The following is a 27,756-nucleotide window of genomic DNA, read 5'->3' as shown; positions in this document are numbered from 1 at the left end:
TATAGACTTGGTTAAAACATAAACTTACTTGTTATTAGAAAATTTAATTATAAAAATGTCCAAATATTTTTTTTCAGTGCAGGTATTATCTTAAATATTTTGTTTTAAAACCAAACTTGTTTAAGTGTCTTACCATGTTATGTACCTATAATTTAATCAACAAAATTAAAGAAACACATTTTCAACAAAGTTGAATAAAAATAAGATATGTGGCATTAAAAATTTCACACTTTTCTTTATCTAGGTACTTAACATGTTTAAACAATGAGGGTACACTAATCAACAATCACTACCCTCTTAAAGCAGAAAATAAAGGTTACTCAAACATAGGACATCCTTGGAGTTTGGACTTTCAATGTAAAATGAAATTCGGTTCTTATTTTAAATTTTGCCATGGTGTAAGTAGGCTTAATATTAACCTAGTATTTGATAATTGCTGATTTTAAAAGTTTTTATTTATTAATCTCTTTAACATATGTTTGATGAAATAGTTTGGAGATGGTCCCTGCTCAGTGCTGTGGTGCAGTAATGCTTCAACTCCCCTTCAATGTCGTACCAAGCGTCAGGCACCCTTGCCTGGAACCCCTTGTGGACCTGATAAAGTGGGTATACATATGCATTTAAACAATGGAATGATCTGTTAGTGTAAACTGTTATTGTCAGATAGTGAATATGTTATAATATTTTGTAGAGAAAATTTCATACAAGTGTTCAACTGTACTATGTTTGCATTGTTGCTATTTCTGTTCTTTTATTTTATTCATATTTTAAAAATGTTCTTTACACCCATTGAATGATAGATATATATGGCTCCTTTTGTCTCGAAAGGCAATGGATGCGCCCAAGTGAGTCACTGGTTTTGGCTTAATCTTGAGACGGGGCAGAATCTGGTGTGGCTAATCAAGCCAATTCTAGAACGGCAGACTTTGCCACAATTCGTACATGTGTATGCCTCTGATTTAGGGCTAGCAGACAGGGCAGCTTTCTTTTTTTTCCTCTTGATTAAAGCCGCTTCAATTCTTTTGTTCTCAGCAAGGGTTGTCCCAGCACGCACAGTCTGTCTCCATGCACTCCGGTCTTTGGCTATGTTTTCCCACATACTTTCACTGATGCCTGAGGCTCTCATGTCTCGCTTGCAGACATCTCTATATGTTAGTCTTGGGTGGCCCTTTGGTCTGACTCCTTTCACAAGCTCAGCATATAAGATATCTTTCGGGATTCTACCATCTGGCATGCGGGTGACATGTCCGAGCCAGCGTAATCTTCTTTGTGTCAGGAGAGCATACATGCTGTTCATATTGACCAATCTCAAAACGTCCTGATTGGAGACATGGTCCCTCCAAGAGATGCCCATTATGCGTCTCAGGCAGCGCAAGTGGAAACTATTTAATCTGTGCTCTTGGTACATGTATGTTGACCAGCTTTCACTGCCATAAAGGAGAGTGCTCACAACACAGGCGTTGTAGACTAGGATTTTGGTCGTTGTGGTCAATTTACCATTTTCCCAGATGCGCTTGGAGAGTTTTGCCAATGCTGTGGTAGCTTTTCCTATCCTTTTTGTCAGCTCGATGTCTAAGTCTAGGTTACTGACAATTGTTGAACCCAAGTAGGTAAATTCCTGCACCACTGAAAGGGTGTGGTTCCCAATGATAGATATAAATATGTAAATATGCATCACCTTAAAAAAACATTTTTTGATTATGACTTTTTAAAATTACATTTTATTAACCCTTAAAGTGCTGAGCTGTTTTACAGTGAGTGTAAACAAAATGGAATTACAATTCTGATGTTTTAGAGGCTAAACTACCACACGCGTTTTAAGGGTTAATCTACCCTGAAAGCTCTGTCTAATGATGTCTAATTGTCTCAAGAAATATCAATTGTCTGGCTAAGGCCAACAGCTCTTTAGGTCACCTCCAAATGAAAGTATGGTGAAATAGGTCTGTAGGCTTAACAAGTAAAATCAATGTCTATAAAGCACATTTCTAAGGTTTTGAAACTGGGTGCTCTATTGGAGGCATCTAGGGATCCTAAAACAATTCCACCAAACTAGCCGTCGCTCCATATTGGGAATATGCTGGCAAGACTACCTCACAAATAATCAAGTGGACATTTGACAGCTGTGCTGGGTTGGACAACTATCCCATATGTTGAATGACTGCATGCCAAAGATTAATGTTTTTTACAAGCTTAAAAAAGAAAAGTGTAAAAGAAATGCAGAAAATACACTATGAATATCAAATTCAGGCTTTGAAGTGAGTTGTTTTTTTATAGCTTTTATATAGCTCAACTTTCATGTTTATAGCATCTAGGGCTCCTAAAACAATTCCACCAAACTAGCCGTCGCTCCATAATGGGAATATGCTGGCAAGACTACCTCACAAATAATCAAGTTCTGCTAGAGATTGGTGTGAACAGCAAAGAAGCACTACTAACCATTTGACAGCTGTGCTGGGTTGGACAACTATCCCATATGTTGAATGACTGCATGCCAAAGATTAATGTTTTTTACAAGCTTAAAAAAGAAAAGTGTAAAAGAAATGCAGAAAATACACTATGAATATCAAATTCAGGCTTTGAAGGAGACAGCTTTTATGAAGGTAGTTGTAGATGATGAAAAGAAAACTTAAGTAGATCTTAAGTGGACTACAGCTTTGTCTGCATTAAATGAGGCAAAATATACACGTTGCAACTGGGTAGGGCTTTGACTTTGTCAATAAACCTTTGACATGATTGAGCTCTTAATTTAATAATAATTAACTTTATATTACTCATCTGCTTAAAAAAAAAAAAAAAAAAAGAAAAAAAAAAAAAAGGAAAAATCACAGAAAGCCAGAAATAGTCCTTGTGATTAACCTCAGTCTAGATTTTTAGACCTATTGCAAAGAGCTTCAGCATCTGTCACCACCTAGATCAGTCCTTTTACTTGTGATACCCCTACAAAGAAATTAACATATTCACTCCTCCTCTACCTCGCTAGGAGGCTAGAGAAAGTCTGAGACAGAGTCTAGTTTTTTTAAATATAGCAGGTATTTTGAAGTTCATATACAGTACACTATTTTTCCTTCTTTAGGAATGTCAAAATGAAGTATGTAAATATGTGGGCAACAAAAAACCTGTGAATGGCAATTGGAGCGCTTGGACATCATGGACATCCTGTAGTACAAACTGTGGTGTTGGCCTCAAATACAGAACCAGGACATGCACCAACCCAGAGTGAGTTTTTTTTTTATAGCTTTTATATAGCTCAACTTTCATGTTTATAGCATGCTCAGAGTGCTATGGTCCAATCTCATTTGTGGACCAGTGGGTGTAGGGGTTATCTGGGACTCAGTTAACCCTTTTTGCTCAAGTCAGGTGTTGAACCTTGAGACTCTTTGATAGGTAGTCAAGCCCAAGCATACTCTCAGTTTTAACATTACTACTTATTCTTCACCTTTACTATTTATTTCACATTGCCACTTGGTGTTTGGTTTGCAAGAAAAGTGTACATAGGAAGTCATTTATAAATTGGCTTCTCAAAGATGCAAGATTCTACACAGAAAAGTTATCATGTAAAGGGAGTTAATTAGAAATTTAATAACTACATTAATACCATTTCCACTACTTTAAGTTTCTGTTTGAAAACCTGTATACTGAGGAGACAAGCTTGTTTCAGGTGTCACTCAATAGGTTTCAAGCTTCATGTTCAGTCTATTGTATAAATATATAAATGAGTTTAGATTATAATGTGTACTATTGCTTTAAATATAGAGTGTGTTCAATCTTTTCATGATTTCTATATGAGAATTAAAATTATTTTAATTTGTGAATAAGAATAGTATCTCTAGCATTCTTTGCACAATGGATCATGAGATCATGAGACTTGTCTTTTGAAAATACCAACACATTTTAACCACCCAGTTCTATTGCAACACACATTATCTTGTTTTCTTATGGCTTTATTGATGGCATTGGCTCATGGAACTTAAATTATTTTTAAAAAATACACCAACATGTTTAAATTCATCAATTTGTGTTAATGTAAAATATCTACTGTTCTAGCCATTCTACAGTTTATAACATAGTTAATGATAGTTACCACGTTACAGTTGTTGGCCATTTGAATTGCTAGATTTATACTGCATGTGCTGTTATCATAAAGAAAATATGCAACTCAATGGCTATGACCAGAATTGTCACTTAGCTTATTGTTGGTATACATAATTATTGTCTTATTTCTTCAGGCCAGAGTATGGTGGTAAAAATTGTGATGGTGAATCCTCAAATTTTGACACATGCTTAAATCCTGTAAGTAGGATCTTAAAGTCTAAGACTTTATTAAATGTCATCTGTAAGTAATATTGCCACATTTTGACTCATGTATTTATAATGTCCACACCAGAAATGTGACAATTTTGAGGATGGCAGGCAAAAAGATTGTGATAATTGGGATTACCTGCAAATTGAACATGGAACTCACAAATGGCAAGCGTATGAAGGACAGACTGGTAATAACAAGTTGCTTTTTAAAATCCCTTCTTATGATAATAGAAAATTTATTTAAAAAACTTTTTGTTTAGTCAATGATCATTACTCTACAACTGATTCAATATTGATTTAATGACTTGAGTCTTTGTATGATGTGTAGTGGAAGTTACAAGCTCATTGCTAATGTACATGATTATTAGTGCTGTACAAACTATGTTATACTCACAATCCAAAGTTTTACTGCAAATGATTTTATGTCAGAGAGAGAAACAGAAATATGAAGAATTTTACATCAAAATATTTTGAAACATTCATTCGTTTAATTCAATTCACTTCAATCATCTTTGTAGGATTTCTCACAATTTTGATCACTCTTTGAAAGTTTTTCTTGTAGCCTTCACATCAATCTTAAAAGAACTTTCGTTGACCAGTCTTTTAATTATTTAGAAATATCACCACCCAATCTTATAGAACTGTCACTAGTCAAATATCTTATTAGAAAAATATTAGCTCAACAGTCACATTTATGAGATTGACCGCAAATATCTTTATTAGAAAAATATTAGCTCAACAGTCAAATTTATGAGATTGACTGCAATAAATTTGTTTAAATTTATGATTCTGAACTTTTTCTAACCTTTCTTCCAAAGCAGATGACTCCCTATGTTTACAGACGTGCAAGTCATCCTATACTAATCATGTGGTGACAATTAATGTGGTTGTATCTGATGGAACACCATGCAGCTACTCAAGGAACAACAGCAATATTTGTATGGAGGGGAAATGTTTGGTAAGTAACTTTTATCTTTGACATATGTACAGAACAATCCTGCGCTAAATCTAAAGTGCCAAACTGGTATAGGAGTTACTGACCTTGATTTAAAATAGCATTGTAGTGTAACTGAGTTGTTTTTTTTCTGCAAGTATCCAGTGTGTCAGAGGGTCATGTCCAGTGTGTGTTCATAGTACTTCAGCATTACAGTGTGAGATGTGTTTGTACTTGTTAACTGTTTACTGTAGTTTAATCTTGTTGAATAAAGCAATGCTATTGGTATTCTAGTATTTACTATTTTATTACAAACATAGTGATGGAGCTGATAATTTAATACTTATTAGTTGTTGTTTTTTCAGCTACATGTGTATAAAATACTTAGTATGAATGCCCTGAATCATTTGGCAGTTGCTAACAATTGAAGTTCTGTGATATTATCACCCATGAAGCAGTAGTCTTATCAAGTGTGGCTAAAAATAGTTCTAAAAATTCATATTTGTTTTTCTTTCTTTTCTTTGAATTAAGACATCTTCCAGTAGATAAATATAAAGTGAAGTATTTAAAAAGGACAGAAAAAAAAGAAAGGAAGTTGTGAATCTGCATTTCTTTCCTTAGTATTCTCATGAACTTTTCAGTTCAATGTATAATACTTTGTTATATACTGGTCTAGCACATGATATTGAGGTCAACCAAATGTGTTGAGTTGATCTTTTGTTAAACTTTTGGCGATTGGTTTTACATGTGTCTTGATATTAAAATCTTAACTCAATTGACTGTGCTCCAGATCTAAAATAGCAAATTTAGATCTAGAAATCAAAATAGATTCAATTTGGAACAAAAATAGTCACCTGTGTTGAGTTGTGGTTGTTGAAAAAAAAATTTGTTAGACCTCTGGATTCAAGCAATTCCAGCCATCAATGAGATCACATGAAATAGTTCACATAATCATACAACAGAATCCAAATAGAATTTCCTCAAACACTCAACTAGCAATACTTTCAACTTTAAGATATAAGACACGTCTGTCTTCTTTAAAATACATGGCATCTACTATTTCTGACCATGTGATCAACTCCCAAAAACAAGATTTCAACTGTGGTCCCTTGTTTCTCACCTGAAACATCATGAGCACGAATATACAGTGTACTCCTTGCTTCCCAACTAATACATGTCACAATAGCTACTAAATAAGGATGTGACACCCTATAGAGTCAAAGAGTTGTTTCTGTTCATTCTTTCCAGAACTCAAATTTATTAAAATAAATTGTGCAAGTTTGAATTTTGAATTTGTTTCTGTACTTTATTATTACTGACTTAAGTCATTAGATCTATAATCACTCAAATGTAGCAGATCCAAACCACCAGTATGAATGTTTTTAATATAAATATTCAATAATTTTTATACACTTGTATAATACCAGAACCACACAGGCTGCAACCGTCAAAAAATAATATTTCATATATAAGTCAAAGATGAGTAAAATCTCATTTTCTATGAGCTTGAAGATTGTTGTTAAGTCTGATCTTTGCTTTGAAAAGCTGATTCAGTTCAAGCTGGAAACCTTTTTACTATTCCATATATGCTGTTCAGCTGTGACATCTGCTAAGCTAGGTTTCAGTAATGACTGCTACCACATATTAATAAAACATTTTATAAAAATAATCAATTATCACAATATTTTAATTTTAAGGTAAGAAAAATTTTATAGCTAAATTAATATAATAAAATGGGTCAAGTCTCTGACACCGTAGCAAGCTCTGAATAAAGGATGTCTCTTCTAATTGTTCATTAGCATACATGCCATAACCAACACTGTCTTAAAGTCAGACTACACACTTGACATGTTTTGCATAAACAAATTGTTTAAATTGTTGATTTATTTTGTATAGATAGCTTACATAGTTTTAGGTGCTGTGATTTTTTTCTTGACTTGATAGGCAGTAGGATGTGATGGGAAGTTCAACTCAACTTTGAAAGAGGACATGTGTGGTGTGTGTGGTGGGAACAGCGGAGACTGTAAAGTCATCTCAGGACATTTTATACAGAAACCAAAATCAGGTTATAATTGACTATAATTTGCTTAAGAAGTGTTGTATCTTGGACTAGGGTAAGTTTTAGAAGTTTCTTCAGAAAAGATTATTACATCCTAGTCCAAACCTCCTGCAGGGCAGCTGAGGATGGCAGCAGGTAGGGTCAGAACCTTGGACCATCATGGCATTGTCCATAGTGCATTCTGCATTTATATGAATATTGTATCACTTTAAACTTTACTATTGTTTTAAAAGGGAAAGAATCAGTGCTCAGTGGAAGTCTTGTGTGTGTGTGTGTGTGTGGAAAAGGGAAAAAACCGGGAACTGTGAAGTTTTTGCAAGCTTTATATTTGCAACATAAACACTATGTTCATTGCTTCATTAGAATTCATGACTTTATAATGGTATCACATTTTGTCTGGTATGCTCACCAGTTAACATTACTAATTGTTTATTATTCTGATTTACAGGCCAGGACTATATTGAAGTTCTAACATTACCAGTAAATGCTAGACACATCAAAATAATGGAAACAAAACAGTCTTCACAGTTTCTGGGTAGGTATATTCTATAAATAATTAATTTATTTCAGCAATTGATTTCTTTTTGAATTCTTTAATTTTGCAGGACTCCATACTGAAGTTATTTCTGTACCATTTTAAGGTACACTGAACAATTTACTTGCTTTCTTTGTACTATGGGCTTTTTTTTGTGACAATTCAAACTATTGAGATTGAAGCAACAGAGTTTTCAGGTCTGGTGCTGAATGTTTGCTTGTTAGCTTGCCTACAATTATGGTCACTATTGTTAATAAAAAGTGATGATTCTTAAAACCTTCAAAAATAGGGTGTGTCCATTCAAGATTGTGCACTCCTACTAATAGTGCTAAAAATTTTGATTGTCAGAAGAGTTGCTAGCATTGTAAAATTTGTAGAATGCATTTTTCCTGAAGCATCATTTAGAAAACAAAACTATAAAGTCAGCTGTAGTGTAACTGAGTTGATTTTCTGCGTGCGTCCAGCGTGTCTGAAGGTCATGGCCATTGTTGTGTTTCATGTCCAGTGTGTGTGTGTGTATAGACTGCATCAGTGGTATGCTAGACGTGCTGGTTTCATTCACTGTTTACTGTAGTCTAATTTTGTCGAATAAAGCCATATTATTGGTATTCTAGTCGTTATCATTTCATTACAATTTATTCGACAAAATTATGTATCTGGATTAGTGTTGGATTCCTTAATCTACAATGGATAAATTACTCAGACCGAAAGAGTTGGACATTGATCCTAATGCTCCTCTGGCCTCAGAAAAATGGACTCACTGGTATGACACATTTCAGAATTTTCTTTCGTCCATCAAGGATATTAACGAAGACTTTAAACTAAAGTTGTTGAAGAATCACGTATCTGCTACGGTTTATATGCTCATCAGTGATGTATCGTCCTATTCGATGGCCATAGACACACTCAAGACTACTTATATTAAGGCAAAGAATGACATTTTTGCTAGACATTTGGTTGCTACATGTAAACAGCAGCCGGGCCAAACGGTAGAGTCCTTTATGCTAAAGTTGCGAAGCCTGGCCCGGGACTGTGACTTTAAAGAAGTAACTGCTGAACAGCACAGAGACATTTGCATTAGAGACGCCTTCATAACGGGTCTGGCATCCAACACTATTAGACAGCGGTTACTGGAAAAGACATCTCTTACTCTACAAAGCGCTTTTGACGAAGCTAGAGTGTTAGAAACAGCGACAACGCATGCTCAGGCTTACAATTCAACGAACGAAATCTCCTGTGGGGCAATGAAAACACCAACTAGCTCCCATCTAGAAACATACATTTCTAATGAAGACCAGGAATTAAATGCCATTAAGTCGCTATGCTACTTTTGTGGTAGGAGGAAACACTCTAGAACTGAATGCCCTGCTCGAAATGCATTATGTCATCAGTGCGGTAAAAAGGGACACTTCCAAACTGTTTGTAAATCAAGTAAAACAACAGCCAACAAAGCTGACAGCAAAATATCACTGACCAGTGTGATAACTCCATGTACCTTGTCATCAACGCATTTCTCTGGGCTTACACAGTCTACGGCACAAGTGAACGTCAACGGGTTGCTGTTGCAAGCTCTCATAGACACTGGCAGCTGTGAAAGCTACATATCAGAAGCCATCGTCAAGAGAAATAAATGGCCAGTACGTCCGTCTACAAACAGAATACAGAATATTCATGGCCACTACACATCTTTCTGAAAAGACATTAGGACATACATTTGCCGATGTCCAGTACAAGGGAGAACACTACAAAAAAGTCAAACTTTCTCTACTTGCTGGATTGTGCTCGGATGTAATCCTTGGTGTAGACTTTATAAGTCTTCATAAGGAATTGACCATACCGTACGGAGGAAAACGCAATCCTCTACACATCTGTGGTCTTAAAGCAGCACGAGTTGAAACACCGAGCCTATTCAGTAATCTAACTTCTGACTGCAGACCAGTGGCTACTAAGTCCCGAAAGCACTCAATAGGTGATAACAAATTGATTGAGTCTGAAGTTAGAAAACTCCTCTCGGACAAAATCATTGAACCTTCAAAGTCTCCCTGGAGAGCACAGGTGCTTGTGACAACAAACGAGAGACATAATAGAAGGATGGTCATTGATTACAGTCAAACAATAAATCGCTTCACCTTACTGGATGCATACCCAATGCCCCGAGTCGATGAACTGGTAGAACGGATATCCAACTATTCCGTTTTTAGTACTCTAGACCTCAAAAGTGTCTACCATCAAATACCAATCAAGACTGAGGAAAGACCGTTTACTGCATTTGAGGCATGTGGCAAACTCTACCAGTTCTGTCGCATCCCTTTCGGTGTTACCAACGGAGTTGCATGCTTCCAGAGAACAATAAATCAAATTATTGAGAATGAAAAGTTGCAGGACACCTTTGCATACGTGGACAATGTAACCGTATGTGGTCATGATCAAGAGTCGCACGATGAGAATATGCAAAGATTTCTAGATGCTTCTAGAAAGTATGGGATCACATTTAATGAAGACAAAAGTACGATAGCCACTGACAAAGTTTGCTTATTGGGATACGAAATTTCTAAAGGCCTTCTCAAGCCAGACCCTGAAAGATTCCAGGCTTTAAGAAACCTTCCTCCCCCTCATGATATGCGCTCACAAAAACGGATCGTGGGCATGTTGGCGTACTACTCACAGTGGATCCCAAATTTTTCTAACAAAATAAATGTTTTGGCAAATAACACGTCGTTCCCTCTTTCAGAAACAGTAAAGACAGCCCTTAACGAATTAAAGCAGGAGCTGGAGAAAGCTGCCATCTTCACCATCGACTATACTCGACCTCTGACGGTTGAAACAGACGCTTCGGATGTTGCAATAGCTGCCACCCTCAACCAGGATGGCCGCTCCGTGGCGTTCTTTTCAAGAACACTCTCGAAAAGTGAAAGGCGGCACTCAGCAATAGAAAAAGAAGCCTACGCCATTGTAGAATCTTTAAGGAAATGGCACCACTACTTAGTAGGAAATCGCTTTACCCTTGTCACGGATCAACGCTCTGTAGCCTTCATGTATGACAAACAGAGCAAAGGGAAAATAAAGAATGAGAAAATTCAAAGATGGAGACTGGAACTGAGCTGTTTCCACTACGATGTCTTGTATAGACCAGGCAAACACAATGTAGCGGCTGATACGTTTTCTAGAAACGGGTGTGTGTCAGCTATGAGTCGAAATGAATTGAAACTGCTCCATGACTCTCTGTGTCATCCGGGAGTAACAAGACTATGGCATTTAGTGCGAGCGAAAAACTTATCTTTCTCTTGTGAAGATGTTAGGCTGGTTGTCAACCAGTGCAGAATCTGTGCCGAAGTAAAACCCAGATATTTCAGTAATTCTAATGGAACTCTAATTAAGGCGATGCAGCCTATCCAGAGACTAAGTATGGACTTCAAAGGACCGCTCCCTTCTACATCTCGGAACACATACCTGCTAACTATAGTTGACGAATTTTCAAGATTCCCGTTTGCATACGCCTGTTCTGATATGTCGGCTTCAACAGTAATCAGATGTCTAGATAATTTATTTGGACTATTCGGAATGGCTGACTATGTACACTGTGATAGAGGTACCTCATTCATGTCAAGAGAGGTGCAGGAATTTTTACACGAGAGAGGGGTGGCCACAAGCAGGACGACCCCTTATAATCCCAGAGGGAACTCTCAAGTAGAAAGGCTAAACGGGTCATTATGGAAAGCTATAACTCTGGCCTTAAAAACTAAAGGACTCCCGGTTTCCAAATGGGAGCAGGCGTTAAACCAAGCCCTGCACTCTCTTCGTTCTCTGCTCTGTACCGCTACAAATGAGATACCTCACGAGAGAATATTCAAGTTCTATCGCAGGTCCACCTTCGGCAAATCACTCCCGACATGGTTAGCTCAACCAGGAAAAGTATTGTTAAAAAAGGGAGTCCGTGCATCAAAATATGACGATGGTACAATAGCTGTGGACTTAATCACATGCAACCCACAGTATGCCATTGTAAGACTTCCTGATGGAAGAGAAGAAACAGTGTCATTGCGACATTTGGCCCCCGTTCCAAGAGAGGGAGAATCAGAGGTGTATCAACATATGGAACATGAAGACTTTGAGCCGGAGACAAACCCTATCACACAGATGCAGGTGCCTACTGACCATGTGGCTATAGAACCAATGGCTGCTCCTAACACATATGTACAACAAGGGGAAAATGGACATCAAGAAGAAGTAAATGCAGGGGCTGAGTCTCCTGTTAGAGAGCCGCCGATGTCACCAACACCAAGCGACGGCAATATTGGTCCTGGTAGATATAACCTAAGACCAAGAACAAGCAGACCTAATTATAAGGTCTAACATTTATTTAATTATTTTTCCATATCACAAGTTCTAACTCAGTAATTGTAGGCTTAATATGACACACTTTGAACTGATCATTTTATAGTGTATAGCTTTTCTAGTTAGACTTTTTGTATTGTATTACTTATTACATTATTATTCAAGACAACTGGTCTTAATATTTGTATGCATAAGGGACTGATAATTTTATAGTGTATAACGTGTTTGTTTATAGTTATACAATGCTTTTCAATAGAGTAAATCTGTAAGTATTCTGTAGGGATACTAAGGCCTCTTATATCGCTGTCCTTCACTATTATTTACATGTTTATGTTTCTATAACTTTTAGGCGGGGTGATTGTAGTGTAACTGAGTTGATTTTCTGCGTGCGTCCAGCGTGTCTGAAGGTCATGGCCATTGTTGTGTTTCATGTCCAGTGTGTGTGTGTGTATAGACTGCATCAGTGGTATGCTAGACGTGCTGGTTTCATTCACTGTTTACTGTAGTCTAATTTTGTCGAATAAAGCCATATTATTGGTATTCTAGTCGTTATCATTTCATTACATCAGCATTCAACTGAGCCAAAAAACGTTTTTAGATGCTTGTATTTTATGCCTGAACAAAATATGGATTTAAATTGATTTTCATTAAAGATTTGAATAGTTTAATCAAAAACATGTATAAGGTCTCTCTCCTTTGCAAAGTCATTTGATTATATTGACAATACTGAGAAAATTTTTACAAAGCTTATATCAACTCACTCTGTCTGTCTGTCTGTCTGGTAAAGAGTGTTATTTCTCCCACGCCCATTCTCAGATCAAGCTGAAACTTTGCACAATTATTCATTGAAATGAAGACAAGACATGAATCAAAAAAAAAAGTGAGCAATTAGGCAATAAATTACTGGTAATTCATTTTGTTTTTATTATTATTTTTTTGCTTTATAGCAACAAGGGAAACTAATTCTTCAGTATTCACATACATGGCTAAATTTGTTGCGTTTAGTCCCCTTAAATGATTGTTAATGCTATTTCTCCATCACACATTCTCTGATCAAGTTGATACTTTAAACAGTTATTTATTGTACCTAACATGAATGAATTAAAAAAAATAATTTAATTAGTCAATTAATTGTTGGTAATTAATTATTTTGTTTGATATCAAATAAGGGAAATAACTTGTACAATATTGGTAGATATAGTTTTAAGGATGGATTTCTACTCCTCAAGATAAGCTTTTTTTTTTTTAAGGATTGTTTGTATTTTGCTTGTTAAATAATAAATTAACTTTAAAAGTTTCTTGAGGTTTCTTTAAACAACCTCATTCCTAAAGTACATTTTTTTTTTTTACTTCTGAATGTTTTTTTTCCAGTGCATATTAAATGATTTAGTATTAAACATTCTGAATTTAAAACTGACAGATGACGCTAAAGACGCTAATTAAAAGGCTTTTTAATGTTTGTGTGTGCTAAGGTATTTTGAATGCATGTGTAGAGATGGCAGACGTTCATCCATTTAAGTATTTAAGAAACAGATTGGTGGGAAATTCAACTAATTGATACATAATGAAAGATGATTGTTGAAGTTTGCAAATTTGTATTGTGGACCATGGCCAGTCAATAGCAATCATTCATTCTACAGAAAGCATTCACCAGAGCAAAAAAAAAAATGATGACCAGAGAAGAATGAGATCCCTAAACTTAGTCTAAATGGGTAACTGTTCAATACCAAGTGAACACAGTCAAAATTGAACTGCTCAATAGCAAGAGAACACAATCCTAAGTGAACTGCTCAATACCAAGAGAACACAGTCAAAAGTGAACTGCTCAATAGCAAGTGAACAGTCAAAAGTGAACTGCTCAATACCAAGAGAACACAGTCCAAAGTAACAAAGGTCTTGGCTCAACCAATTCTGTTTGTAGCGATGAAGAAAAATAGCTCTGTAATAAAAGCAAAGGATGTCCTACACTGGACTTCTGTGAAAGGTGTTTAACCTAAATGTTGGGTCACACATCATTCAGCAGCCACCAAGGCATATACCTAATACAAACAAAGCAGTAAATGTTAATAATAATAATAATAATCTTTATTATCCATTGGGAATTTGTCTTACAATTTGTGCATTACACCAAACAAAACATTATAATTATAGAAAACCAAAATATATATTCACACCAGACTCACTCATAATTTAGATGCGAAAAGTTTATATCAGATAGCTTGTATTGAATGATTTGATTGCCAGGGGAACAAAAAGAGTTTATGTGTCTGTTTGTCTTTGCTATCGGTGTCTTGTATCTCTTTTGTGATGGTAAAATTAAAAAATCCTGACTCAAAGGGTGATATTTATTTCCAGAATCTTTTTACTTTTTTTTATGAATGTTTGTCTCAAACAGCTGCCCAAATGGGATTTGTTTTTTGCTAATGATTTTACCAGCAGCATTTAGGATTCTGTAAAGTTTATTTTTAATGAATAAAACTATTACAGCTTTTATCTTCCAAAATACTTATGAGAAATCTACTATGGTCATGTATGTCAGATTGTACCTTATTCTCTTTCATGTGTTATTCACTTAGAGATCACTGTTACATGACATGGCTGCAATTTTATTTCAAGAAATATAGGATTTGTAAAAATAGATCTGAAGTATAGAATCTGTAATATAAAACTATAATGTGATATTTATTTTATTTCCCAGCCTTACTTGATCCTAAGTATGGGCGGTATTATCTAAATGGAGACAAGCAACAGTCTGATGATAAAAAGTTTGTTATGGCTGGAGCCATGTTTGTCTATGAGACTACCAGTTGGAAAACTAATGAGACTATAACATGCAATGGTCCTATTAGAAACACTGTCAAAGTTATGGTAAGCATAAGCTATTACTGAAAATTATCTTTTTTTTTTTCCCCTTTTATCAGCCTTCCATTTTTTTAAACAAATGCACAGGTTTAAATGATTTAACATTGATTAAAAAAAATTTAATTTACTTTGAATTTTAGTAGTTTCATAAGTGCCTTTTAAAAGCTATGAAGATAGTTGGCTTTGTGTCTAGGACTTTGTTAAAAATGATGATTTAATTGTACCAGGTTTATCCAAATAAAGTCATGGATGAAACAGCTATCTATTACAGCTATACAGTGCACAAAAAGGATAACAGCTATGAAAGTAATAAATATGCTTGGAAGTTTGACAAATGGTCAGATTGTTCAGTCATATGTGGTGTTGGTAAGTAAGAACATGATGAAACAGATAAGTTATACCATTATCTTCTGCTGAAATATATGTAACATTTATTGACCTTATTAAAAATTCTTAAGAATCTTAGTTCCTTAAAACCAACAATTTAACATGCTACCAAAGTTCTACAGATTCTTATTCTCCAATGTATAGATTTATTTCTTCTAATGTATTTGATTAATTATTCCATTACAGGAGTTCATGTCATGCAACATATATGTTATAATAAAGACAATGGCCAGAAAGTAGAGGATGAGAAATGTGCTCTACTTAAAGTGCCAAGAAAAGATGAAGTTTCATGTCGTCGAGACTCTTGCACAACAGCAATGTAAATTAATGTTAATAATCATTTATGAAACTAAAAATTAGAAAAAAAAACATAAATAAAATGATAAAACTAATGCTTATAATAATATTGAACATATTTGAACTCATTGTTTTAGCTACAACTATGTCATGGAGAATACCTATGAAGAATGCAATGCCAGTTGTGGACAACCAGGACTTCAATATCAAAAATTTCATTGTGAGAAAAAGTTTCCTAACAACACTTTTATAGAAGTAGCAAATTCTTTATGTGAACATCTTAGTGAGCCTAAAATTTCTATAAGCTGTCAGGGGAAGCCATGCCCAACAGTAGAAAGGTATTTTTTTTTACTTTTAATACAGGAAGACTTTCTAGTTTTCTTTTAACAAATTATGTGTTCATCTGCGTTATGACTTTTTCAAATGGCATCAGTTAAAACATGGAGAATATAATAAAAAGATCATTAAATATTGTGACTTTGAACTTAAGATTAGAAAACTAAAAAGTTAATATAATTAACAATGAAGACAGTGGAGAAGGAAGCTTTATATCATTGATAAACTTTGATGTGGTGTTTAGCTCACAGAATTCCCCACTGTATAGAATACATTTCTTCCCATGGTAAAATGTTTGATACAAACATCCCTGACACTTTCAATTTTTTTATATTAATTTCTTTGTGTTTTTATTGTACATGTTTTGGATGTTCCTTCAGATTTTGAACAGAATTACATTCTTGCCCAAACCCCCCGCAGGACAAAGGAGAATGGCAGTGGGCAGGGTTCAAACCATTCCAGAGCAGGGCTGGATTAATGGGATGACAGCAGGCAAGGCTACAGCCCTGATAACTGTACATGAAAGGAGTCTCCAGAAAAGAGATTGAAATATATCTGAATTTAAGATTTTTTTCAAGCTCGAACAAAATTTTTGCATTTTTACCACTAACATTTTATGCTAAATCTTACATCGGCTTGCAACACTGCTATGATTAAGAAGTGTCCGCTAGCATGCGTGGAATATGTAAATGCAGCTCCATATTTACAGCAGTGCATCTACCAAGGACCTTAACCTCCACAAACTCAAAAGTATACATTTTTTATAACTAAAATATGCATATTGAATTTTTTTAAAAGGGAAAATGAGATTTACTATAAAAGAATTCTATTTCTTTTTACTAAAATATGGTATGCTTTTAGATATTAGTATTATTTTTTTAAGTGGATCTATATTAAAGCTTTTGAAAAAGTGTAGGGGCCTTCACATACTTAAATCTGACCTTGGTCCAGAGTGCATACCACATGACCAGACAGCCTATTGAATAATGCAACCAGTCAATGCACTAAAAGAAACAATCTAGAACAAATGTCCAGAAAGAGGCTGAACATTTGATTGCAATGACTAACAAGATATGTAAAGTAGGCTTGAAACAAAATGAAGAGAAAAAGACAAGACATACAGCAGTTTACTAATTTCTTGATTTGAATTTATCATATGTTTATTGACGTATATTAACTATTTTTGTGCATGTTTATAAACTCTTTTTGTGGAAATCTTTGTGGATGGAAAGAAAGTGCACAAAATCATAGTTCAGCTGTTTTGCTTTCATTGAAAGGGGTCTCTGAGAACAGCATCAGAAATTTTCAAGGTTTCGCTTGACATTCCCTGGTGCCATTCCATATAAAAAAAAGTTAAAATACCAATTTTTACCAAATATGCTTTTGTGTCTGCCATTGTCTTAGTAATGAGATATCACTCCATTTCTTTAACTTATACATCACTTTTATTCTTACTAGATTTCAGTGGGCAGCATCCAACTGGTCTCAATGTTTCTGTGAGAGTGAATCTTCTGAGGCTATACAGCGTCGTGAAGTTTGGTGTGAATTGATCACACAGAGAGACAATGGTTTGGTGGAGAGTAAAAATGTAGTGGAGTCAGTCAAATGTCAAAATGTTATTGACAAACTTAAAGACACTCAGACATGCTCCAATGTATCATGTCTGCCTCAGTAAGAAACTGTCTTTGACCAGTCTTCATCATTATTTTAAAATCCTTAAGTTTTTCTTCTTTTTCCTTCTCATTTTTATGTTGGAGCGTTCAGATGACTAGACCAATATATGAGCTGAACTGCGCAGTGGTTTCCAAATCAGGGAGCTCTCCATATAGTTTTATCCTTTAATTGTTGTGAAACTGAACTTAGGTCCTATTTTTTAATAAGGCCTGCAAAAGAACTGACATTGGTCACATTTTTTTGCCCTCCTCCTCTATTGCCATATCTTTATAATAATCCTTTAAAAAAAAGAGCTATACCCATTGAAGCTACTTTTTTGTACCCAAGAATAATGGAATTAGTTTCCTATGTTAGAATTTACATGCCAACTTTGATACTATTTAAAAACATATGCAATTGGTACACATAAGTCAAAGGGTAACAGATGTAGAACTCTATGCTTATTAAGTTTTTACTTTTCTTTAAAAGAAAGAAATCACCAGCTACTTCACTATCTTTCTCAGCTCTAAATTTTTTTTATGTACAATAATTAAATTAAAAAAATGAATTTTTTGGTTTCACATTATTAAATTTTTTTATTATAACAGATTACGCTGGAGTACAGGCCCCTACTTTGAAGCTTGCAATGCTAAGTGTGGCGAAACTGGTACTGAAGTGAATAGAATGGTTTGTGAAACACAGAATAAAAATGGCACTGTTGACATTGTTGATGTTTCAAGATGTGAAAATGTCAGTAAACCAACACCAGTGTTCAGACCATGCACTGCTGATCCTTGCAAATCTGTGTAAGAAGCGAAAAACAATAAAAATCAGCATTGTAGACTTTCTTTTATGTTTTAATTTCTCATTATTCTTTACTTAAATATTTCTTTTTATTAATGTTAATATTTTTCTCTGAAGACCATATGTTTTAGACCAGATATTGTAGACATTTATTTGTTTTACCTCAGTGGGGTTTCCATGGGCCCCCATGGGCTGCAATTCAAACATGATGAAATTAGTAATTAGTGAATTAGTAAGTCACAAATAATTGATTCAATGACAAACATGGGTATTGACAATAATGATAAAATCAAAACATAATGTAATGTTCAACATCAGCAATAATTTATCAAACCATATACATATAAATCAATGGCATAACATTTGTAAAGCGCTACAATGTAACTCATTAACAAGCTGCATACCTTGTGGTCATGTGACTTTTGGCTCAGGGTCATCCACAATGTGGTTGCTTCCCAACACTGCCCCATCTTATAAGATAAGATAAGATCTCTGGTTTGCATTGAAATCAGACTTACAATATTTCAAAATACCTCTGTGTTTGGCTCTTGTTCTTGTTCCATCCACAACAATTAAAGGAAAGCCTCTGACAATAAGCATAAACATTAGATGTACTAATAGAGTGATTATGACAATCAAGTTTAATTGAAATACATTTCATTCTTCTAAAGACCCAAACTGTACACCTGGCAACCCTCAGATCTTTGGGCAGATTGTGATGCAGCCTGCAACCAAAATGGTACACAGTTGATGCTGTATGTTTGTCAAGAACTAGATTCATCTGGCCAACTGATTAACATCACTGTTGATAGCCTTTTGTGTGACCTTGACTCCAGGCCAGATGAAAGAAAACAGTGTGTAGGGCTGCCCTGCACACTAAAATGGGAAATTGGTCAATGGTCTGAGGTATTTGATTATACATTTGTAATTTATCTTCACATTTACATGATTTATTTTTTATTTGATAAGAAAGTAAACTCATTGGAAATGAATAGAATTTTTTTAAAGCTTATATCAACTCACTGTCTGTGTGTCTGGTACAAACATTGTACTTGTTATTTCTTCCAATTGTTCTCAGATCAAGTTAAAACTTTGCACAATTATTCTTTGCCATTGACAACACATAAATCAATTTCAAAAATTGACAAATTATTTGATCAATTAGTCGTAATTTTTTTAATATAGAGACAGCACTAGCTAAGAGGAGATAAGCCTTCTGTAGAGAATTGGCTAAAAATTAGAAATTAACAAAAGATAACCATAAAACCTTCTATTTTTATTAGTATTTTTATAGATCAGTGGCTAGTATGTCAGCTTTCAGTTATGGAGGCTAGAGACCTTGTGTTTAAATTTTTTTTCAACTTTTTTTTTTACAAAGCTAATATCAACTCACCCTGTCTGTATAGTAAAAAGTTGTACATATTATTTCTCCCACACCCAATCTTGGATCTAGCTAAAATTTCACACAATTATTTCTTTTACCTGATAACACAAGAATTAACTTTAAAAAAAATAAAAAAATTAAATATTGGTAATTAACTATTTTGTTTGGTCTCTTGAACAAGGGAAAGATTGTACTTGACTGAAGTGGTGGTATAAGCTGAATTAGTCCCCTTTATAGGTCATCGTCTGAGCTTAGTGAACACAAACATGAATATAAATACATTTAGAAAGCAATCACCCAGATACCACTTTCCAACTGGTCCAGACAAGTGATAGGATCATAGCGCATTGAGAAAGCTAAAAGCATGAAATTGAGCTATACAAAAAAAATTGGTAAAAATATTTCAAATTGCACAGATTTATTATTGTTAGTCTAGATGTATTACAAATTTAATTACATATATTAATACACATATTTGATACAAATTGGTATTTTTAACTTTTTTCATTTTGCTAGTTTTAATTGCTTTTAAAAAGATTACATGTAAAATTCTCCCAGATGCCCTCTCTCCCCAACTGGTCTACAAAAGAGATTAGACCATAGTACATTGAGAATGCTATAACCATGAACGTTGCACTGAGCAAATGCAATTAATGTAAAAATTTGCACAAATTTTTTATTGTTAGTCTAGATCTATTAAAAATTAATTACATGATTGGTTCAATATAACTAATGCAATTACTTTCACTATAAGCTTTGTTTTATTTTTTAAATAGTGTTTTTTTAATTTAAATTTAAATCAGTACTTTTGTAATCACATAAATTATTTTCCTAAACTATTTGTCAAACTTTTGTTTTTGTGCAGTGTTCTGTGACCTGTGGTCGTGGTAAACATTACAGAAAAGTTTATTGTGGCGATCCTTTGTCAGACCATGATGACAACAGATGTACAGATGCACCTCCACCAATGTCAAAAATTTGTATTAAGAAAGAGTGCCCTAGTAAATTTTTATTCTTTCCTAAACTGTTTTAAATTAATTTTTAAAATATTTCTTCCATTATTCCTAATGATTTAATGTAATTTTTTAAAGTGTGCTCTTGATATTTACACAGGCACACTTACACACACACACACATATTTACATACATATATGCACAGACATATGCATTTACATATATTACATGTATGCACTTACATTGAGGCTTCCTACCACCATTCTCACTAAATTATCACTTCCTTGGGCTTTATGATATAGGTTAGTATAATGCCAAAAAACTCTAGATCAGGGGTTCTCAACCTATGGGTTGCGACCCCCTTGGGGGTCGATTGAGGATTTGCCAGGGGTCGCCTAAGACCATCGAAATTATGGATTGTCATTGTCTACTCTTTTGTATGTGTGTTTGTGTTGGGGGGGTCGCAGCAGTGTGGGGGATTGTTAAAAGGGGTCACCGAGCTTAAAAATAATGTCAAAAAATACATGACCATACTGACTGTCACTTGTCACTTGAAGATCATTTATTAACAATGAATTCACTCATCAGATTGTTAAGACTGCAAGCTGATGTGCCAAAAATCTAATCATTTCACTGCATTATTTATTGATTGAATAATGTTTGATTTTATTACATTAAAAAAAAAGTTTGTTGTACTTTTCTGTTGCACTAAACATGTTCTCAGTTCTACTGACTCTTTCTTCAACACTATTTGAGTATATTTCTACTTACTCTGGCCTATTGTTCAACACTATTTGAGTTTGCCTGTAAACAATTCAATTAGCCACAGGTGATGTGCACAAATGCTCTTGACTAAAAAGTTTATGAAATTTCCTTTTTTTCCCATTGATTTTACAGAAGCCAAAATATAAGTACTTTTCATTCTGATGCTGCACTTTTTGTGATAGTACTACCTCGATATGAATTTTTTTAAAGCCTGCTTTAATAATTAAATTTAGGAATTTCAAATTCTGTTAAAATGATACATTGCACATATCAAGACAATATTAATAACAACGTTTTAGTTAAAGAAATTTTTCAAATAACTAAATAGCTCTCTCTTTTTCTTACTCTCTAAGCCTTTATCTTTTTTGTCACTTCACAGAAATCCGTGATGTAGATTGTGTTGATATGTATTCCTACTGCACTGCTTATAAGGACTTATATTCTAGGTAAAGTTTCAATTTGTAGATAACATTATCTAGTGGGAAGCATGGTCGAGAGACCAAGTACACTTGAACTTGGTTTGGCTACGTATGAAGGGGTTCGAGGTTCGACACCCAACTCATGCAGAGTTGTGTTTACTGAGCACCTAAAGACAGCACGGAAAACCTTCTCCCAGATACCCCCTCCCCCCACTGGTCCACAAAAGAGATTAAACCATAGTGCTCTGAGCATGCTGTAAGCAGGAAAGTAGTGCTATATAAAAGGAAGAATTTAATTTGTTTATTTAGATATTAAATGGAAGCGCAGTGGCTGAGCGGTAAAGCCCTTGACTTCCGAACCGGGGGTCCCAGGTTCAAATCCTGGGATTTTAAATTTGGGGATCTTTGGGCACCCCTGAGTCCACACAGCTTTAATGGGTACCTGACATTAGTTGGGGAAAAGTAAAGGCGGTTAGTCGCTGTGCTGGCCACATGACACCCTTGTTAACCATAGGCCACAGGAACAGATGACCTTCTCATCATCTGCCCTATAGACCACAAGGTCTGAATGAGGAACTTTTTACTTTACGTAGATAATATATTAATATTTAATCTCATGTAAGAAAGAAGATAACTACTCTGAAAGCTAGAGATTATAGAGTTGGTTGAAACTGTATAAGTCTCTTCTTGAAGTATACGTCACTTTAAACAAATATTAACTGCCTGAAAAATCCTGTGCTACACCCAATAGTGTCATTATTTAAAAAATCAGTTAATGTAAACCATTGGTTTGGAAATCAAGTCCTTTACCTTTCCTTAGCCACCATGCAATTGCACTGCTTATAAAGACTTATATCCTAGGTAAAGTTTCAGTCTGTAGATAAAGTTATCTAGCATATGCAGTTATATTTAAAAAATCATTATGACATTCTGAGGCCAATTAAATTTTTTTTTTTATAAATAGATTACTTTTTCATAGATTTGGTCTTTCTCTAGGATTTTTATTTTCATATTTTCTACAACAGATGCAAGAAAGACAACTTCCAGAGAAAATGTTGCAGAGTGTGTCGTGATAATGAGAGATCTTCTAGAGGATATTTAAGTCCTTTACAAAGTCTAATTAAAAAACGTAATATTAGAAGACTACAAAGGCTAAATTCATAGTAACCTACCTGAATGTTTTAATATTAAATCTTTGTAAATATTTATTTCATAATTATAAAACCAAGATTTATTGAATTTTTTCAATTGAATAATTGTAAGTGTAAATATATGGAGTTTCACTAGGTGATATAACTGTACATCAAAGTCACATATTTGTGAAGGATAATGAGATGCGACTATGATTATGCAGATGTGCAGAATGCAAGAAGAATGAAGTAGACATCAATTATTTTAAATTCACCAATCTTGAAATTACAACTAATATCTAAATTCAAAAGAATTTATATAATTTTATTCAGTATCCTATATTACTATTATAGGTTCACGAACTGTATATAGCCCCACTAACACTTTTAATATACAAATGACTAACTTTGAAAATCTCTAATAGTTTTTGTAATTATTATTCCAATGTTTATTTAAAATGATATGTTAATCTTAAGTTTTTGATTTCTGAAAAAAAAAACTGATATTGTTTCTGGTTCTTACATTTCAGACTTTTTTTTTTTAATGTGTTCAATTTTTTTTTTCTTATTGTATACAAAAGTACAGTTTCAATCATACACAAATTAATTATTAGACTTTTAATAATTTTTTTATTAATGTGTTTTTACATGAAATTTTAATTTTTTTTTTTTTTACAAAAAACTTTTTGTATGTCACACAATGAAAAAAATAAAAAATGTGTTGATGTTTTTTTTTTTGTCCTGAACATTTTGCTGTAATTCTTGTGGCCCTGATGTCTTGGTCTCCAACTCTGCAGTTCTTGTGGCCCTGATGTCTTGGTCTCCAACTCTGCAGTTCTTGTGGCCCTGATGTCTTGGTCTCCAACTCTGCAGTTCTTGTGGCCCTGATGTCTTGGTCTCCAACTCTGCAGTTCTTGTGGCCCTGATGTCTTGGTCTCCAACTCTGCAGTTCTTGAAACCATTTGTGACTTGTATTAATGGTGAACTTCAAAAACATCAGAGAAATTACATTGGCAGTTTGCACAATCTTGTTTATGAGCCATCTTAAGTTTGTACCAATGAATTGAAAATGGTGAAGAGTGTAAGTTTAAAAGTACATGCGACTATTGTCCTCCTTTCTATTCTAAGTACTTCATAATGATTGGTATTGGATTGGCTCTGCCAATTTACAGTATTTAATTCAATCTGAAGTTTTCTGAACTGGTATAGAGAAAATTGTATAAAACTTTAAGTTTTGTATGAAACCTCATCTTATTATAGAACTATACATATATTAGACATAAATGGATAGCAGTACCAGGGACCATACGGGCGAAATGACTCTGGATCAGAAGAATGTTTTATGGACATTCGGATAGTCTAGAGGTTAAGTTCGCTTGGTGCGTTATCGTTAGGTGGTGGTGTCGAATCCAGAGCCACAGGTTCGAGCCTCGGTCGGCGCATTCCCTTATTTTCTCTCTTAAAAACTTGGTCCCTGGTGCTGCTATCCATTTATGTCTAATATATGTGTGTATCACATTTGTTTCAGCACCTAGCTTCAACTCCATATTATAGAACTATTTGTAATTTTGCAAAGTTCTGAAAAAAAAATTCGACCTAAGGAAATGGCTGAGCAATGTTTCTGTAACATGCACACACATTTGAGTGTGGGCAAATGTTAATGCTTTAAATTCAAGATCCAATATTTTGACTAGCCCGTAGAAAAGACAAACTTTCCTATTTATGTTTTAAATACAAGCTAACACACAATGTTTCTATATACAAACCCAATATAGAGTGCATGAGTCCACCCAACTGGGTACCTCACTTTAGTTGGGGAAAGTAAAGGTGGTTGGTTGTTGTGCTGGCCACATAACACCCTGTTCGTTAACCGTTGGCCAAAAAAAAAAAAACAGATGTCCCATAGATCGAAAGGTCTGAAAGGTGACTTAGTGATAAAGCACTTGGCTTCTGAATCTGGGGTGTTGGGTTCGAATCCTGTTGACGACTGGAATTTTTTATTTCGGGACCTTTACGGTCAGCCCACCCAGCTCTAATGGGTACCTGACATTAGTTGGGGAAAAGTAAAACCGGTTGGTCGTTGTGCTGGCCACATGACACCTTCGTTAATTGTGGGCCACAGAAACAGATGACCTTTACATCATCTGCCCCATAGATCCCAGGGTCTGAATGGGGAACCGTATAGGCCTTACCTGAGTGGGATGGCGAAGAAAAAAACATGTTAAATATCTCTGATCATAGCTACATGGGAAACGAGTTTCAAGAGCCCGACAATAGGTACTTCGTTCTTTTAGTTACGGATATGGTTTGGGCGGTAACCAAAAGAAATCATAAGTGGATCCATAGTTTAAGTGTGTAACATAGCTTGGAGCGTATAACAGTAACATAGAGCCTTGTAGCGTTAAGATCAATAACATATGCTTGAAGTAGAGCTATGTAACATAAATATATAGAACGACTTTGAGCGTGTAACACAATATATGTAGGCTTGGAGCGTGTAACACAGTGACATTGTGTTTGAGCGCGTAACGATGAGATTTGGAGCACTTAACAGTAACAATGGTCCTATATGCTGGCTACTTGTAGCACTCTTCAGTAAAGTAAAGGATTGTAGCATGTAGTGCTAACAAATATGATCTATTGGTGTAACGAAGTCATGACTTATTAGAAGAAATATTCTTCGATTTTTGTTTCTTGGACTCCCTTCCCTTCTTTCATTATATTACTTACTTTTTAAATTTAATTTCTTTAAGTCAATGAAACCATGTATTCTATCAGAACAGAGAGCATGAAGACACAGCAGGAGAGTTGCTCCCACCAGTTAGGTCCTGCTTCCGTCGACTCTTTGCTATTAAACGAATGTTCGAAATGTTGGGATGTCTAATCCATGACGAATTTAGTTTGGTACAAGAATTAGAATTACAATTCTCATGATCCGATCAGCATTGGTAGCTCTATAGTGTATCGGGTTAAGTGCAAAGTCTATGGAAACTGTTTATGCACTGAGCTATATAGACATGCGATCTTGTTACACCTGGTCTTAATTCCACAAGCGTAGGTGTACTCGTGTCAATCCCTTGGGAAGTTAGATCTAGAGAAAAAAAAGGGGAAATACATTACCAGCTAGATTTTGACAAAGCTTATATAATCTCACTCTGGTAAAAATTTTGTACACGTTATCTCTCCCCCACCCAATCTCGGATCAAGTTGAAATTTCGCACATTTATTTCTTGTTGATATAAGCTTTGCTTAAAGTATTGAAACAATAACAATCCCATAACTAGCTTCCAACGTGACCATAGGATTATTAACTTTCTAGTCAATCGTCTTTCCTCGAAGATGTATTTTAGTTTTGGATCTCTATATCAGAAAATCTTACTGGAGACATTTGAAGCATATTGCCCGATGAATACCCTCTGTTAATCGAGACATATAATTTAACCACAATGGCATTCGTGTATATGCCACCTATCTTTCATTATTCACAACCAATCGCTAACCTCTTTCTACTTTGTCACCATAAAAACACTCGCACACACACTACATAACAATCAGAACTTTTGGCTGTTTGGTGTACCGGTACTTGGGTAGTTTACTAGTGTGAAAGCTGCTAGTTCAAAGGGTTGCCTTTCTGCTCTGTGGCTTTTTTAGGCCTATCTGATAAGGCAGCTTTCTTTCTCATTCACTTTTCTAAGGCTGCTTCATTCCTTTCGCTGTCAGTGAGGCTTGTACCTAACATACAGATTGATAATTAATATTGTTTAAACATATGATAATGAAGCTTTAGAGGTTCCTACCTCAGACAGATTGATAATGAATATTTGTGAGCAGGTCAGGCAGGCGCGAGTGGGAGAGAGATACCTATTCTCTGCTGCTCAACATTAAAATTTACCTAACAGTAGGCAGATGTTAGCGCTACTGGGTGGGCTCAATCTGTGCACCTCGGTATGGTGACCAAGGGGCTAGAGTCACCTAAGTAACCAGACAACTAACTATACTAACTTAACTAAATGAAAACAAGATAACAATCTTAAGTTTACGATAAATAAAACAAAAAGAAACTTTATTTACATACAAAAATAAATCAATAATAAAAAATAATATGTACACTAACTTGACTAATCACTACTACTGAACCCATCAACTAACTAAAACCCTCTACTAAATCTATGCCACTACAAAACCATGGGCGTAGCCAGGGGGGGTTTGGGGTTCAAACCCCCCCCCCCCCGAAATGAAATCCCCCCCTCCGAAGGGGAGGATCGGAATTTAGTGACTGATTTTTTGCTTTGATTTTGTTTATTTTAGGTGAGATTTTAATACTAATCCATCACTTGCCCCAGCACAACCAAGGGGGTTTTGAGTTTAAAACCCCCTACCAGGGGGATTTGAGTTTAAAACCCCCTACCAGGGGGGTTCGAGTTTAAAAACCCCTACCAGGGGGCTGAGTTTAAAACCCCCCTACCAGGGGTTTTGAGTTTTAAACCCCCTACCTGGGGTTTTTGCAGTTAACTCCCCCTCTTCTATAAAACAAAACAAAAAAATGCAAACGAAAATCCCCTAATTCCAAGAGCACAGTTAAGGAAGATTTTGATTTTAA

General features: G+C 34.9%; 1 protein-coding gene and 1 long non-coding RNA gene across 7 annotated transcripts in view; one reads left to right on the top strand and one right to left on the bottom strand.

The window, feature by feature from the left end:
- Positions 1 to 24,187, top strand: part of LOC106072148 (A disintegrin and metalloproteinase with thrombospondin motifs 2-like) — a 41,701-nt gene extending 17,514 nt beyond the window's left edge. For 4 of the 6 annotated variants that reach the window (XM_056021430.1, XM_056021431.1, XM_056021429.1 and 1 more), the window contains exons 11-28: positions 245 to 398; positions 492 to 602; positions 3,074 to 3,216; positions 4,227 to 4,290; positions 4,385 to 4,490; positions 5,121 to 5,260; positions 7,181 to 7,301; positions 7,744 to 7,830; positions 14,864 to 15,033; positions 15,255 to 15,393; positions 15,601 to 15,733; positions 15,849 to 16,049; positions 17,506 to 17,718; positions 18,309 to 18,506; positions 19,176 to 19,410; positions 20,754 to 20,889; positions 21,987 to 22,053; positions 23,052 to 24,187. In XM_056021430.1, the coding sequence (XP_055877405.1) occupies positions 245 to 398; positions 492 to 602; positions 3,074 to 3,216; positions 4,227 to 4,290; positions 4,385 to 4,490; positions 5,121 to 5,260; positions 7,181 to 7,301; positions 7,744 to 7,830; positions 14,864 to 15,033; positions 15,255 to 15,393; positions 15,601 to 15,733; positions 15,849 to 16,049; positions 17,506 to 17,718; positions 18,309 to 18,506; positions 19,176 to 19,410; positions 20,754 to 20,889; positions 21,987 to 22,053; positions 23,052 to 23,190 (2,557 nt within the window). In that variant the 3' untranslated portion in view covers positions 23,191 to 24,187. The remainder of the gene's footprint in view (positions 1 to 244; positions 399 to 491; positions 603 to 3,073; positions 3,217 to 4,226; positions 4,291 to 4,384; positions 4,491 to 5,120; positions 5,261 to 7,180; positions 7,302 to 7,743; positions 7,831 to 14,863; positions 15,034 to 15,254; positions 15,394 to 15,600; positions 15,734 to 15,848; positions 16,050 to 17,505; positions 17,719 to 18,308; positions 18,507 to 19,175; positions 19,411 to 20,753; positions 20,890 to 21,986; positions 22,054 to 23,051) is intronic. The other 2 variants (XM_056021432.1, XM_056021433.1) reach the window with 2 other exon arrangements.
- On the bottom strand, positions 14,229 to 26,259 carry LOC129924763 (uncharacterized). The gene is made up of 4 exons (XR_008776682.1): positions 25,887 to 26,259; positions 18,909 to 19,090; positions 18,667 to 18,696; positions 14,229 to 18,502 (listed from the first exon to the last, which is right to left on the bottom strand). It is a non-coding gene; the product is annotated as an uncharacterized LOC129924763 (long non-coding RNA).
- Positions 26,260 to 27,756: the final 1,497 nt, after the last annotated feature.

The sequence above is a fragment of the Biomphalaria glabrata genome, chromosome 2 (genome assembly GCF_947242115.1).
Source record: "Biomphalaria glabrata chromosome 2, xgBioGlab47.1, whole genome shotgun sequence".
In the NCBI taxonomy this organism is placed as follows: Eukaryota; Metazoa; Mollusca; class Gastropoda; family Planorbidae; genus Biomphalaria; species Biomphalaria glabrata.
The sequence above is the reverse complement of the archived record's forward strand: the minus strand, read 5'-3'. Positions and strand labels throughout refer to the sequence as shown.